The sequence below is a fragment of the Musca autumnalis genome, unplaced genomic scaffold (assembly GCF_047663935.1).
Source record: "Musca autumnalis isolate F117 unplaced genomic scaffold, ASM4766393v1 scaffold_1, whole genome shotgun sequence".
NCBI classification, from domain to species: Eukaryota; Metazoa; Arthropoda; class Insecta; order Diptera; family Muscidae; genus Musca; species Musca autumnalis.
The window spans coordinates 20,638,397-20,653,298 of record NW_027411644.1 but is presented as its reverse complement, the minus strand read 5'-3'; the positions used below and the strand labels follow the sequence as shown (position 1 = coordinate 20,653,298).

Sequence of the window (14,902 nt, the reverse complement as noted above, 5' to 3'; positions counted from 1 at the left end):
AATGAAAGGCAGATTTTTACAAATTTATTGGAAGTTTTGATTGGATTTGATTAGCACAGTGGAAGAGGTTGAAGTGTAAAACTTTTCACAGTAAAAAATAACACTGTACAGCACAAAAAATAATTACAAGATAATTCGGCCAGATTATGAAAGAGGAACGAAAAAACGAAAACACGTGTTTCGGCGTCGGGAAGTAACTTAAATAGGCGTGGCAAGTTCCGTCCATTTCTACAGGTTTTGAAATATTCGACATCAGATTCCTTGGAATCCTTGCATTTTAGGTATAAAGTGTCTTTGACAATATTACTGACAACAATACGGTGTATCTTTTTATGAAAAAAAATTAAACCCCATGCGAGTCACTAAACGGGTCATTTTGGTCCCATTTTTCAAAAACGTTTATAAAACTCCTTTAAAATGTGTTCGTACCAGATCAACAAATTCTACAAAATTATTTGTCATACAATTTTAATATAGGTCCCACAATACACCAAACCTTTAAATCGTACCAAGAATTTACCAAAAGTAAAATCACGTTTTAGGGTTCATGTTGTACTTCATCTGAGTATATTAAGTTTTGTCCCACAAAATTTCATTCTAGATATAAGACGTCAAAGACAAAAATATTCTCCATCAAATTTCAATATAAACCACCAAATAAATGAAATATGTATTTACATATATACTAAGAAAATATATGCATCAATTGTGCCAACAAAACACCCAAATATTTATACCCTATACCACAATGTGAAAAAGGGTATTATAAGTTTGTTTTGGTAAAAATTCATGTAACACCGCGAAATATTCGTCGGAGACCCCCAATGTGGTATACCAGTCTTCATATCTCGACGAGATAAAGCGATTTTGAGATGTGTGTCCGTCCGTCTGTCCATTATAAATTGCAAACACGCTCCAGGCCGCAATTATGGACCGATTGTCACGAAATTTTGTATGGAGATCGGGTTCAGATCAGAATAGATCCCTATTCTTATTGGTGATGATCGTGAAATATTTAGCGGGTGAAATGGACCAAAAACATAATATTTATTCAATTTTCTAGCGGCTCTGTAGGTCTCATTAATAGTCCGACCAACGCGTAATTTTAAATAAGGTGCCACCGTGGTGCAATGGTATGCACACCCGCCTTGCACGCTGAAGGTCGTGGGTTCGATTCCCCGGCCAGTTAACATCAAACACTTTTCAACGGTGGCAAAATACCCCTCAGTAATGTTGGCGACATTTCCTGAGTATTTCAGCCATGTAAAACTTCTCTACAAATGTGGTGTCTTAGACACGCCGTTCGGAATCGGCGATAAACAGTAGGTCCCATGTCATTGAGCTAATATGAATCGGGGTGCACTCATTGATATGAGAGAAGTCTCCCTTGTCCCATCTGGGATGTTTGTGGAACAATTATAAGAGTATATCACAAAGGTGAAGCTTGCAATTTGAGATGGCGATCGGATAATATTTAGAGGGTTAAATGGACCAAAACTTTTGTGTGAAAATTGTGAAAATTTTTAATATACAGCTTATATCTTAATTCCTGGAAGTGACATTCCGGACAAGTGAGATATACTTGAAAGTGGAACGCTTGACCTTTCAATTGATGCCAATTATGTTGGTGTGCATGATCAGATAACAGAGTTACAGCCTAATATATTCCGTTATTTGTTTGTAGTGTAATAATAAACTCGCTAGAAGTCGCAATTATTCATCAATAGTCACGAAATTTTGCACCGGGTAAGAGTATAGATCGAAAAAGATGCCTACAATTTTGAATGATGATCTGATATTCTTTACCGGGTGAAATGGACCATTACTTTTGTATGAAAAATATAAAAAAATTATTTTTGGTCGATATTTTAATTCCTTGAGGACATATATATTTCGCAATGTAGCCTACATATGGAAAAAAACTACTGACCTTTCCTCTAATGTAAATTGCAATAAAGTGTTTGTTAGATAACGGGCCTACTACCTAATATATAATGGGTTCTGTGCAGAGAACCACATTTTTATCCCATGCTACATATTGTCTCTCCAAAAGTTTATGTAACACCACGAAATATTCGTCCTAGACCCCTTATTTGGTATGCCAAAATTCATATCTCGACGAGATAAAGCGATTTAGCGGTGTGTGTCCGTCCATTAAAAATTGTAAACAAGCTTTAGGCCGCAATTATGGACCGATTGTAAAAAATTTTTAAGGAGATTGTGTTCGGGCCAGAATAGAAATGATTAGCTTTTGTTGATGATCGTGAAATGTTCAGGGGATGAAATGGACCAAAAACAAAATTTTAACCAATTTTGTAGCGGCTCTGTAGGTCAAAATAATAACCCGCAAAATTTTAAACAAAGGTTGAGTTTATGATGAAGAAGAAGCGTACAAACCAACGTGAAGATCAGATAATACTTAGCGGGTTAAATGGACTGAAACTTTTGTGTGAAATTGGTAAAAAATTCAATAACGTAGCGGTTAAACAACGGAAGTAGTAGTACTACATAAGTGTGTTTCATTACATTTTACTTTGTGTGAACTAAATTTTCCATTCCTGCTACAAAAATGTCTTTGTCATGCTAAATAACATTTTGGTTTTGGTCATAAATATTATACATTCTTCTTCTTTATTGCGTATTCGATTTTCGAATGTTAGCGATCATATTACAATTGTCAAAAAATTACATATTTATGTTTTTATAAATTATTAACAAAATAGGAAAATATATCTCTATTTCTCGCAATGCTTATTAAATTTTCGGCGTTCTGGAATTCTGTCCATTGCTGGATATTTTGAATCCATGACATTTCTTTTCTTCCTCTGGTACGTCTTCCTTCTATGTTTGCTTGAAGTATTTCCTGGAGAATGGTGTATTTACGGTTTCGCATAATGTGCCCTAGATATGCTGTTTTCCGTTTCTTTATGTTGTTTAATAATACTCTTGTTGTATTCATTCTTCGCAATACTTCAATATTTGGTACATGCAGGACCCACATCTCAAATGCTTCGAGTCGTTTGATATCTGCCGCTTTTAACGCCCACACTTCGACTGAATATAACAAGACTGGCCATATATACGCTTTTATACATTACATCTCGGATATTTGATAATTAAATTTTCACAATCATTGAAAAGAAGTTCCGTGGAGAGCGATTGTCCAGGGATAGTGGTAGAGGGCATCCCATGGTCGGCTCCGTCCGACTATAGCCTTTTCTTACTTGTTATTCACATTTTCGTTATCTGCAGTCACAAAATTTACTTCATTGATGTTCTTCATAATAAATTCTTTCAGAAGGTTGTGTGTGCTCGGTCCAAACTGTTTTTGAAGTATCTATGGTGAATATATATAAGGAAAATATATATATAAATATAAATATATATATCGGACTTTCAAAAATTACATATTTAAGTACTATAATCTAAAATAACGTCATCAGGATAAGTCATAGGTTTCTAATATTGTATGTGAAAATGGGGGATAGTCTACGACTATTGTCCAGTGAATATATCTAACATACGAGTCCTAACATCCATGATTTTGGCATGGTCCTAAATACTATACTGGTGGCAGCTACTCCTGCTCTGACAAAATTGACTGAAGGCTTTGCCGACAGAGGTATACACTCAGGCTACGTTAATTGAAACTTTGAAATTTTGTGTGGGAGGTACCCTAAGAAGAGGATCAATATGGACCATTTGATAAGTTAAACTAAATTTGGACAAAATATTAAGAGATCCAAAGTTTGGATCAAATTGGTTACCCCGTTCAAGAGATATCGTGCATACCATTTTTTGTGACATTTTGATAAATATTGGGGGGAAGTAACGGAAGTTGTGGACCGGCATTGCTCATCTTCAAACTGATACTAAGTTTGGACAAAATATGACGAAAGCCAAATTTTAGACCTAATGGGTTGATCAGTTCGAGAGAAATCGTGCTCTCCAACCACTACATATGGTGCCATAGGGGTTTTTTTGCATCCTTCAGGCTGTTTTCTCAAAAAGTATGGACTTGCCCCAAAAAAAAAAAACTTTTACCTTTGTAATGGAGGGAGCAAATGGAAGTTGGTTCAACAAAAATGAAAGTGAATCGAGAGCAGGTCGTAAAGTAAACTTATCCGAAATTTTGTGTGGGAGGTACGCGAAATAGGAAGAAAAATATAGTCCACATTCGAACCTGATCTATATCTGGTAGATATATTAGGATGTGTAACATGTGAACCAAATCGGTCACTCCCTTCACGAGTTATCATGCGCACAATTTTTCCGAACCTTTTTGAACTTCAGTGGAGGAGGTACCTGAAGGAATGGACCGATATGGCTCATTTTCAAACTTAAAGTATGTTTGGACAAAATATTAAGAAGGCCAAGTTTTAGACCGAATCGGCGGATTCGTTCGAGAGTTAGCTGGCGTTCCAACAACTACACATGGTGTCATAGGAGTTTTTTGCATCTTTCGGGCTATTTTCTCAGGAAGAATGGACTTGGCCCTTGTTGAATGTTTTACCGTCGTATGGGGGCAGTGAGTACAAGTTGTTTCTGCAAAAATCAAAGCGATTCAAGAGCTGGTCCTAAACTGAACCTTTCCGAAATTTTGTGTGAGAGGTACCCGAAGGAATGGACCTTTTGATTCCATATTGGAACCTTATCTGTGTCTGGAAGAAACTTTAAGATGTCCAAAGTATGGACCAAATCGGTTACTCCTTTCAAGAGTTATCGTGCGCACAAATTTTCCGAATATTTTCGAACTTTTGTGGGGGAGGTACCGGAAGAAGTGGCCCGATATAATCCATCTTCGAACTTAAACTAAGTTTGGGCAAAATATTATGAAAGCCAAATTAATTAGCTGGCCCATTGCATAAGCCGAATTAAGAAAAGATCTCCAATTCTCTCTGTTTATTTAAACGCCTTTTAAGCGGGTTCATCAACGTTCATTCTTATGATATGACCTAGCCAACGCAATCGTTGCATCTCGATACGTTTATCTATACTGATGTCCTTGTATAACAGATGCAGCTCGTGGTTCATACGACGTCGATATTCACCGTCAACACAGATTGGTCCATAGGTTTTTCGAAGAATTTTTCTCTCAAACACATTAAGCACTGTCTTGTCTGCTTGCGCAAGTACCCAGGCTTCGGAACCATACATCAGCGCAGGTAGTATCAGTGTTTTGTTAAACGTGGCTTTAGTTTGACGAGTTGTGGCTTTGTTTTTAAACTGCTTACTCAAGCCAAAGTAGCATCCGTTGGCCAACACAATTCTTCTCTTTATTTCACAACTGACGTTGTTTGTTGTGTTTATGGCGGTGCAGAGGTAGACGAAGTCTTTTACTACCTCAAAAATATAGGAACCAAGTTCCACTGTTAGTCCTAGCTCTATGGACGCATTGCGCGTCGACACCAACACTTTTGCTGATTCTCCTTCGACCTTCTAAAAGGTATCAGTTACTTCCTTTACTGATCGGCCCATGATGTCAATGTCATCAGCATAAGCTGGTAACATGTGGCTGTTGCTGTATATTGTGTAATTTCTTTGGACATTTGGCTCTCGTATAACCTTTCCCAGCAGTAACAGGTTGAACAGGTCAAACGAAAGGCTGCCTCCTTGTCTGAAACCCTTTTGGTACTGAATTGTTCGGAGAGGTTCTTTCCTATTTTAACTGAGGACCTAGTATCAGTTGAAGTCATTTTACAAAGGCGAATAAGCTTTGCGGGGATACCAAATTCAGACATGGCTTGGAATACCTTGGGGCATAGGGGACTGTCGAAGGCTGCTTTATAATCGACAAATCGGTGGTAGGTGTCGATCTGCATCTCTTGGGTCTTCTCCAGGATTTGTCGCAGGGTAAATATCTGGTTAATGGTGGACTTGCCAGGTCTAAAGCAGCATTGGTATGGTCCAATTATTTTATTGACCATAGGCTATAGTCGTACGCACAATATCCCTGACACTATCTTATAGGCAATAGGGAGAAGACTTATGCCCCTATAGTTAGAGCATACAGTCTTATCTCCCATCATGTGGACTCAGGATACTCAGGTTTCAATCGTCGGGTACTCGTACTCGCCTCCGGTTTTGAACAGCTCGGCTGGTAAGCCATCGGCTCCTGCTGCCTTATTATTCTTCAGCCGATTTATTGCTGTCTTTACCTCATCTTGGCTGAGCGTTATACATACATTCAATACCATCTTCAGGGTTTGGATCTGTGGCATCTTCGTCTTCTTCGCTACTATTGGACAATAACAGTTTGAAAACATTGCTCTTTCAATATCCTGATCACACTATCTGCATCAGTTACCAAATTACCTTGCTGGTCTCTACAGGAGGATGTGCCTGTACCAAAGCCATCAGTTTGATGTTTCACTCTTTGGTAGAACTTTTGGACTTCATTCTGGCTCCTGTACATCTCGATTTTTTCACACTATAATACAGTGCGTCACCTTTATGTGTTGTTGTGACATCTTTCACAGTCGGTCGTATTTCCTGTATGGCAGTAATGTCGGCCTTGTACTTTTCCAGCGCGTAAACTGCACCTTCTCTATAAAGAGTGCGAACACTCCAGGTGCAGATTCGCAGATCATGGTCCTTAAAACGTTTGCGGAGTCGTCAACTCTTGAAGGATTTGTTTTTCTTTTCTTTGGTTTCTTTTTGATGGTTATGGCCCCAATATTGCTTCGAAATGGCTAACATTTGTGACGGGTACAAAAATTTCCCCCGGAAATTTGTCAGTACAGTACACACCTTAATATAGCCCCCATAATGTCAACACAACCCACCGAAATGACTGAAATTTGGTATTTAATCAAAAGGAGGTAAAAACTGTTCCGATTGAAATTCGCCGGAATAGGTCCACGTTTCGATACGGCCCCCAAGAGCGGTACCTCCCGATATTCGTAATTCTGAATGTGGTGACGTCAATAACCTAATGAAATGATGATGAAATGAAATGATTGAAATTTGGTGTGTAATCTTCAATGCGGTTATAAAATATTCCAGAAGAGGATAATGAGTATAGCTTCGCGACTTTCTATATCCCCCATAGAAGCATACCTACTGATTTTCGATATTTTTAGATTTTAGCCACATTATCTTGCCGAAATATCGGAAATTTGGTATTCAGTTTTTTTTGAGTGTAAAAACATTCCGACAGAAATTTGTAGATAAAGATCGATGTTTTGTTATAGCACCCATGGAAAGGTACCTTTCGAATTTCGTTATTTTGAAGGTTAGCCACATTGTTTCACCGAAATTGCTGATACTCGGCATTTAGTCTTCCTCATAAACGAAGGGAAACTAATTGTTCCATTTTATTTCAATACAACCAGTGGTGGAGGGTATAACAAGTTCGACCCGGCCGAACTTAACTCCATTCTTACTTGTTTTTTATTGCTTTGGTCTGTTGCTGAACTCTTTACGCACTTTGCAATATTAAAAACGATAAGGATAGCATGATTTATTTATTGTAAAAAAATTCCTTTTTATTATTTAGTTAATTTTTTGTTTTATTGACTTCTTTTCAAATATTGATTTCCAAATGTTGGATATTATAACAGCTATTACAACAACACCAACTAAAGGTGCTGCAATTAAAACACCCACAGTATCAATGCTGTGTTTTTGTAGAAAGCTCATTTTCTGAGCAGGATTTTGCAAATGTGGAGCTCCCCTATGACGCAAAACATATTCAGTCCAAAATACAGCCAAATCTAATGGTTTCACTGGCTGGTCATGATAAATTCTGGAAATTTCCTGGGCCTTCTCCAAATACCGTTTATTGGTCATCATTTTTAAAATACTCGCCTCAAATTCGTCCTTGGGTAAGTTGAAAAAATTAACGGATAAAGCAAAGCCAGCCTGCTTGGCTTTATTGATATTCATTGTTTGATCATAGAAGACAGGCAATCCCAACATTGGTTTTCCGTGATAAACCGATTCTGTGGTACTCAACAGGCCACCGTGTGATATAAAAAGCTTAACACGAGGATGGGCCAAAACATCAGGTTGTGGAAACCAAGGTTTTATGAGAACATTATCGGGTTTTCCTGGCAGTTCGGAATTTTCAAATTTCCACAGAATTTTATACGGCAGCTTTCGAAAAATGCCATTTATCATTTCTAAACGTTCGGGTGAAAAATCTTTGGATTTAAAATTTGAACCCATGGAGAAATAAATTACATCTTCTTTGGAGGAGTTAAGGAAGTGTTGTATATCGTCCGGCAAAGGATTGGGCTTGTGATGCATTTGAAAGCCACCCACTTCCACCATGCTGGGGACATATGGCCTGGGATAACTCAGGGAGAAATGTTGATTTAATAACATCAGAGAGAAATTTGTTCTCAACTCCCACAAATCCTCTTTAATGTGAGGCACATATTTTGTCATTAATTCACGATGACGTGGGACATGGATCCATCGAACATGCAGTAGTTCCATTAATTGATAGATGACATTCCACATTCGTTCCATATAGGTCATGCGTTCTGTATAACCAATTGTCACCAGTGGAGTATAGGAAAACGGTGACATATTACCCATAAGCTCATCAATAACAGGATCCGTACCAAAGGAAGACAAACCAATCATGGGAGCACCAAAATGTCTGCCCAAACTGTACCAGGCATCAGAATGTAAAGCTTCCATTATTATCAAATCAAAATGTTCAGTTTTCAATAAATTTTGAACTTTGGGATTTTTCAAAACCGTGTGCGTAATGTTAAAGAAAAATTCCGATAGAAATGTCATTTCATCCCATTTATTGCGTTCTATTTGGGCACCCTCTATGACAGCTGCAAATGGAATTTAGTTATTAAATATTTTACATATACACACACACAGAGAAAAGCTATTTCGTTCTCACCTGCATAGTCATCATGTACTTCCATTACAGTTACATCGCGGAAGTTTTTGACTCGCTGTTTTTGAGGAAATGCATTTATGCACGTTACTTCGTGACCCCGAGAGGCCAACATTTTTAAATACGGCTGCACCAAAATATATTGTGAGGGTCCCGGAAATGGAAACAGTGCAAGGATTTTTGCTGTTTCAGCCAGGGAGAAGGCACCCATTAGCCAATATGTTAGCAGGTGTGGAAGACTTATTGGGATTTGCATTTTGAGTTATTTTTTTAAATAATCAAATCAAAAGATGTTATCACAACCATGTAATATTTTGTACTGACCTAAGAGTGGCTATTGTTATTATTTAGATCCAAGTAGGTATGCACACACACATGGACAAAGTGTATCGCGTGGAATATGATTTGCGTCTATTTTTTACTGCAATCATAAGTGACAACATTGTAAAACGTTTGAAAAAACAAAACACAGCAATTAACCCGTTGTGAGAAAATTGATGTTGGGACAATAACAAAAATGTTGTTAATAAATAAAAAATATCGACTGACCTAAAACTGTACAAACAAAACAATACAGCTGTGGTGGACCTAAATGTACTATAAACAAATCCCTAATTTTAAAGATCAATTAAATTTCCGCTGGTTAAAAAAAGACGATTTGGAAGTTTTCAAAATCGAGAGAAGTATGTAGACATACAGCGTTGTAACAAAGACTTATAAACAAATAAGAAACTCAGCAAATTGTCTCTAAAAATATCATATTTTAATATTCCAGCAATATTTTTGTAATTTATACTTAACAAAGCAAAACTGACATTTAAGTACCATATCTTAAAGATCTAAAAAAGATATTGATTTCTTAAGATAATGACTTGTTACACATCAAATAACTGACAATTTAAAAGATAAAATATTTTTTTCGAAATGGAAGTTTTTGGTAAAGGCATTTTAATTAATTTTACATAAAAATGTGTACACATTTTTTGCATAAAATGTGCAAATGAAATTTCATTTTTTTTTCAAAATTTTGTTGGAAATCCTCAAACGTGAAGTTTAGTTTTACTAACTATACCATCATAGGCCACTCTCAACATTTTGGGGAATCTTCAAAATAGTGACAAGTTTACAAACAAGTGGTTCCAACTACATATATTTGACATGAAAAATACTAAAAATGCCTCTGATCGTTTTAGTGAATATGCTGTATTGTTGTTTTTGCACGGTGCGCTGGAAGGATTTTCAAATAAATCGCAGTCAAACTTCACATTTTTAGAGTTTTTTTAGGTTTTCACGACTTTACTTGGAAACAGCAAGTTCTATCGAAATGGGACTGAAGAAAATGTTGTAGCAGTGAAAGTTCTCTACAAGATTTACTTTTACGATTTTTGAGATTCAAAGTTCTTTGGGCTCAACATACAAATCCACAAAAAACTGTCAACATAGGTGTATGTTTATGTATAGCCTTCATAAAACCCATAGTGGGAAAAAGTACCGATCTAGCGTGCAGAAAATCGAAAAATGGAATTTAAAGAAGCTTTGAAAATATAGTACAGTATTCAACTAGAGGGTTGACTGTACTTAACGGCATATACAATAATTGGAATCGATTAGTCGAAACGGAATAACGGTACATTTAACATAGATATTTGCTACAGTGTTCACGTCCGTCCGTCTGTGGTAATCACTCTAGCATCCACAAAAATGGAGATAGAACGCTGAAATTTTGGGAAAATGCGTCTTTATACCCTCAGCCTTTAGGCTAAAGAGGGTATTTACACTTTGATACGACCAAAAATGTGCCTCATCGAAATAATGGTTTTAGACCCCAAGTATGTTTGTACGATATCCGTTTCAGACAATTTTGAGTAGATCTAGCAATGTCCGTCCGTCTGTCCGTCTGTCTGTCTGTCTGTCTGGCTGGCTGGTGCGCACGATAACTCTCGAACGGATCAATCGATTCGGTTCAAATTTTGGGTATCGAAATATTTTGTCCAGATTCGATTTAAGTTCGAAGATGGGCCATATAGGTCCACTCCTTCAGGTACCTCCCCCACAAATGTTCAAAAATTGTCGCAAAACTTGTGCGCACGATAACTCTTGTAGGAAATAACCGATTTGGTCCATACTTTGCGCATCGTGTAATTTCTACCAAACTTAGATGAGGTTCCAATATGGACTCAATCGGTCCACTCCTTCGGGCACCTCCCACACAAAATTTCGGAAAAGTTCAGTTTAGGACCTGGTCTCGAATCGCTTTGATTTTTGTTTACGCAAGTTGTATTCGCTGTCCTCTATACGACGCTGTAAGTTTCATTAGGGGCAAGTCCATACTTCCTGAGAAAATGGGCCTGAAAGTTACAAAAAACCCTATGACACCGTGTTAGTGGTTGGAGCGCAAGATAACTCTCGAACGGATCTGCCGATTCGGTCCAAAATTTGGCTTTCGTAATATTTTGTCCAAACTTAGTTTAAGTTCGAAGATGGGCTATATCGTTTCACTCCTTCCGGTACCTCCCCCACAAAAGTTCGAAAATGTTCGGAAAATTTGTACGTACGATAACTCTTGAAGGGAGTAACCGATTTGGTCCATACTTTGCAAATCATGAAATGTCTACTAGACTTAGATGAGGTTCCAATATGGACTCAATCGGTCCACTCCTTCGGGTACCTCCCACACAAAATTTGGGATAAGTTCAGTTTAGGACCTGCTCTCGAATCGCTTTGATTTTTGTTTTAGCAACTTGTATTCACTGCCCCCCCATACGACGGTACAAGTTTTATCTGGGGCAAGTCCACACTTTCTGCGAATATAGCCTGAATGTTGCAAAAAAGCCCTATGACACCGAGTGAGGTAATTGGAGCGCAAGATAACTCTCGAACGGATCTGCCGATTCGGTCCAAAATGTGGCCTTAGTAATATTTTGTCCAAACATAGTTTAAGTTCGAAGATAAGCCATATCGGTCCACTCCTTCATGTATATCCCCCACAAAAGTTCAAAAATGTTCGGAAAAATTGTTAGTACAGTAACTCTTGAAGGGAGTGGCCGACTTTGTCCATACTTTACACATCCTACTATATCTACCAGATATAGATCCGGTTCGAATATGGACTATATTTGTCCCCTCTTTCGGGTACCTCCCACACTAAATTTCGGACAAGTACACTTTAAGACCTGCAATCGAATCACTTTGGTTTTTGTTGAAGCAACTTGCATTCGCTGCCTCAATTACGATGTTAACATTTTTTCAGGGGCAAGTCCATACTTCTTGAGCAAACAGCCCGAAGGGTGTAAAAACCCCCTATGGCACCATATGTGGTGGTTGGAGATGCACTTCCATTCCTTTAAGTATCTCTTCCGCAAAACTTTTGATCTTTAATCCTAATCAACATTTTTGTCGGTTCATACATCCAAAATTTTTAAAACCCCCTAAATACATACGTTTTTTGGAAAAAACAAGTAAAAAAGTATCAGTCGGCTTTGCCGACAGAGATATACCCTCAGCCTGTGTATATTGAAACAATTTTTTCCCAAAATACGTATGTATTTATGGGGTTTTAAAAATGTTGGGCATTTGAACCGACAAAAATGTTGATTAGGATTAAAGATCAAAAGTTTTGCGGAGGAGATACTACAAGGAATGGATCGACATTGACCGATATGGAAGTGAATCTCCAGCCACAACATATGGTGCCATAGGGTGTTTCTACACTCTTCGGGCCGTTTGTACAAGAAGTATGGACTTGCCCCTAAAAAAACTTTTACCATCGTAATTGGGGCAGCGAATGCAAGTTGCTTCAACAAAAATCAAAATGATTCGATAGCTGGTCTTAAAGTGAACTTATCCGCAATTTTGTGTGGGAGGTGCCGGAAGGGGTGGACAAATATAGTTCATATTTGAACCTGAATTATATCTGGTAGATATATTAGGATGTGTAAACTATAGACCAATTCGGCCACTCCCTTCAAAAGTTACCGTACGAACAATTTTTCCGAACATTTTTTAACTTTTGTGGGGGAGGTACCTGAAGGAGTGGACCGATACGGCTTATCTTCAAACTTAAACTATGTTTTGACAAAATATTACTAAGGCCATATTTTAGACCGAATCGGCAGATCCGTTCGAGAGTTATCTTTCGCTCCAACCACCTCACAGGGTGTAATAGGGGTTTTTTGCAACTTTCATGCTATTTTCTCAGGAAGTATGGACTTGCCCCTGATGAAACTAGTACCGTCGTATGGAGGGCTGTGAATACAAGTTTCTGAAACAAAAATCAAAGCGATTCGAGAGATGGGCCTAAACTGAACTTTTCCGAAATTTTGTGTGGGAGGTACCCGAAGGAGTGGATCTATTGAGACCATGTTGGAACCTCATCTATGTCTGGTAGAAAGTTCACGATGTGTAGATTATGGAGCAGATCGGTTACTTACTTTAGGAGTTATCGTTAGCACAATTTTTCCGAACATTTTCGAACTTATGTGGGGGAGGTACCGGAAGAAGTGGACCGATATAACCCATCTTCGAACTTAAACTAAGTTTGGACAAAATATTACGAAAGCCAAAATTTGAACCAAATCGGTTCATCCGTTCGAGAGTTATCGTGCGCTCCAGCCAGCAGGACAGACAGACAGACAGACAGACAGACGGACGGACATGGCTAGATCGACTCCAAATTGTCTGAAACACATTTCGTCCAAACATACTTGGGGTCTAAAACCATTATTTCGATGAGGCACATTTTCATCGTATCAAAGTGTATATACCCTCCTTAGCCTAAAGGCTGAGGGTATAAAAATTGTTTCAATATGCACAGGCTGAGGGTATATCTCTGTCGGCAAAGCTGACTGATACTTTTTTACTTGTTTGTTTGCAGGCAGGTCAAGTTCGATGATGGGCTATATCGGTCCACGTTTTGGTATAGCCCCCATATAACGGTACCCCCCGATTTACGGTATTTTGCCGTCTTTAGCTACATTTTCAGACCGATTAAGCTATAATTTGACATCTAAGGTTCTTAAGCGTCAATAAATTTATACAACAAAAGTTGTGGACATAGGTCCACGTTTTAGTACGTTTTTAGCTACATTTTCAGAACGATTTAGCTATAATTTGACATTTAGGGTTCTTAAGTGTCCATAAACTTATATAACAAAAGTTGTGGACATAGGTCCACGTTTTGGTATAGCCCCCATATAACGGTACCCCCGATTTACGGTATTTTGCCGTTTTTAGCTACATTTTCAGACCGATTTTGCTATAATTTGACATTTAGGGTTCTTAAGTGTCAATAAACTTATATAACAAAAGTTGTGGACATAGGTCCATGTTTTGGTATAGCACCCATATAACGGTACCCCCCGATTTACGGTATTTTGCCGTTTTTAGCTACATTTTCAGACCGGTTTAGCTATAATTTGCATTTAGGGTTCTTAAGTGTCAATAAACTTATATAACAAAAGTTGTGGACATAGGTCCATGTTTTGGTATAGCCCCCATATAACGGTACCCCCCGATTTACGGTATTTTGCCGTTTTTAGCTACATTTTCAGACCGATTTAGCTATAATTTGACATTTAGGGTTCTTAAGTGTCAATAAACTTATATAACAAAAGTTGTGGACATAGGTGTACGTTTTGGTATAGCCCCCATGTAACGGTACCCCCGATTTACGGTATTTTGACGTTTTTAGCTACATTTTCAGACCGATTTAGCTATAATTTGACATTTAGGGTTCTTAAGTGTCAATAAACTTATATAACAAAAGTTGTGGACATAGGCGTACGTTTTGGTATAGCCCCCATGTAACGGTACCTCCCGATTTTCGGTATTTCATGGTTTTGGCAACATTTTTTGATGGAACTACCCGAAAATTGACATTTGAGGTTCTCTGCAGTCACGAAACTTGCCAACCAACAATTCTTTGTTTTGGTATAGCACCCATATAACAGTACCTCCCAATTTTCAAGATTTTCAGGGTTTCGGCACCATTGATATAACCCACATATAAAGGCACCATATGATTTTTATACCCTACACCAC

At 37.9% G+C, this 14,902-nt stretch overlaps 1 protein-coding gene across 1 annotated transcript; it reads right to left on the bottom strand.

The window, feature by feature from the left end:
- Positions 1-7,484: 7,484 nt before the first annotated feature.
- LOC141394677 (UDP-glucosyltransferase 2-like) lies at positions 7,485-9,279 on the bottom strand. The gene is made up of 2 exons (XM_073969459.1): positions 8,867-9,279; positions 7,485-8,795 (listed from the first exon to the last, which is right to left on the bottom strand). Exons 1-2 carry the CDS (start codon positions 9,117-9,119, stop codon positions 7,495-7,497), a joined length of 1,554 nt encoding a protein of 517 aa, XP_073825560.1. The 5' UTR covers positions 9,120-9,279; the 3' UTR covers positions 7,485-7,494.
- Between the last annotated feature and the right edge of the window lie 5,623 nt (positions 9,280-14,902).

Coding starts and splice junctions, on each gene's coding strand:
- LOC141394677 (XM_073969459.1), bottom strand. CDS start 9,119: ATGCAAATCCCAATAAGTCTTCCACACCTGCTAACATATTGGCTAATG. Junction 8,796..8,866: donor AGTACATGATGACTATGCAG/GTGAGAACGAAA, acceptor TTCCATTTGCAG/CTGTCATAGAGGGTGCCCAA.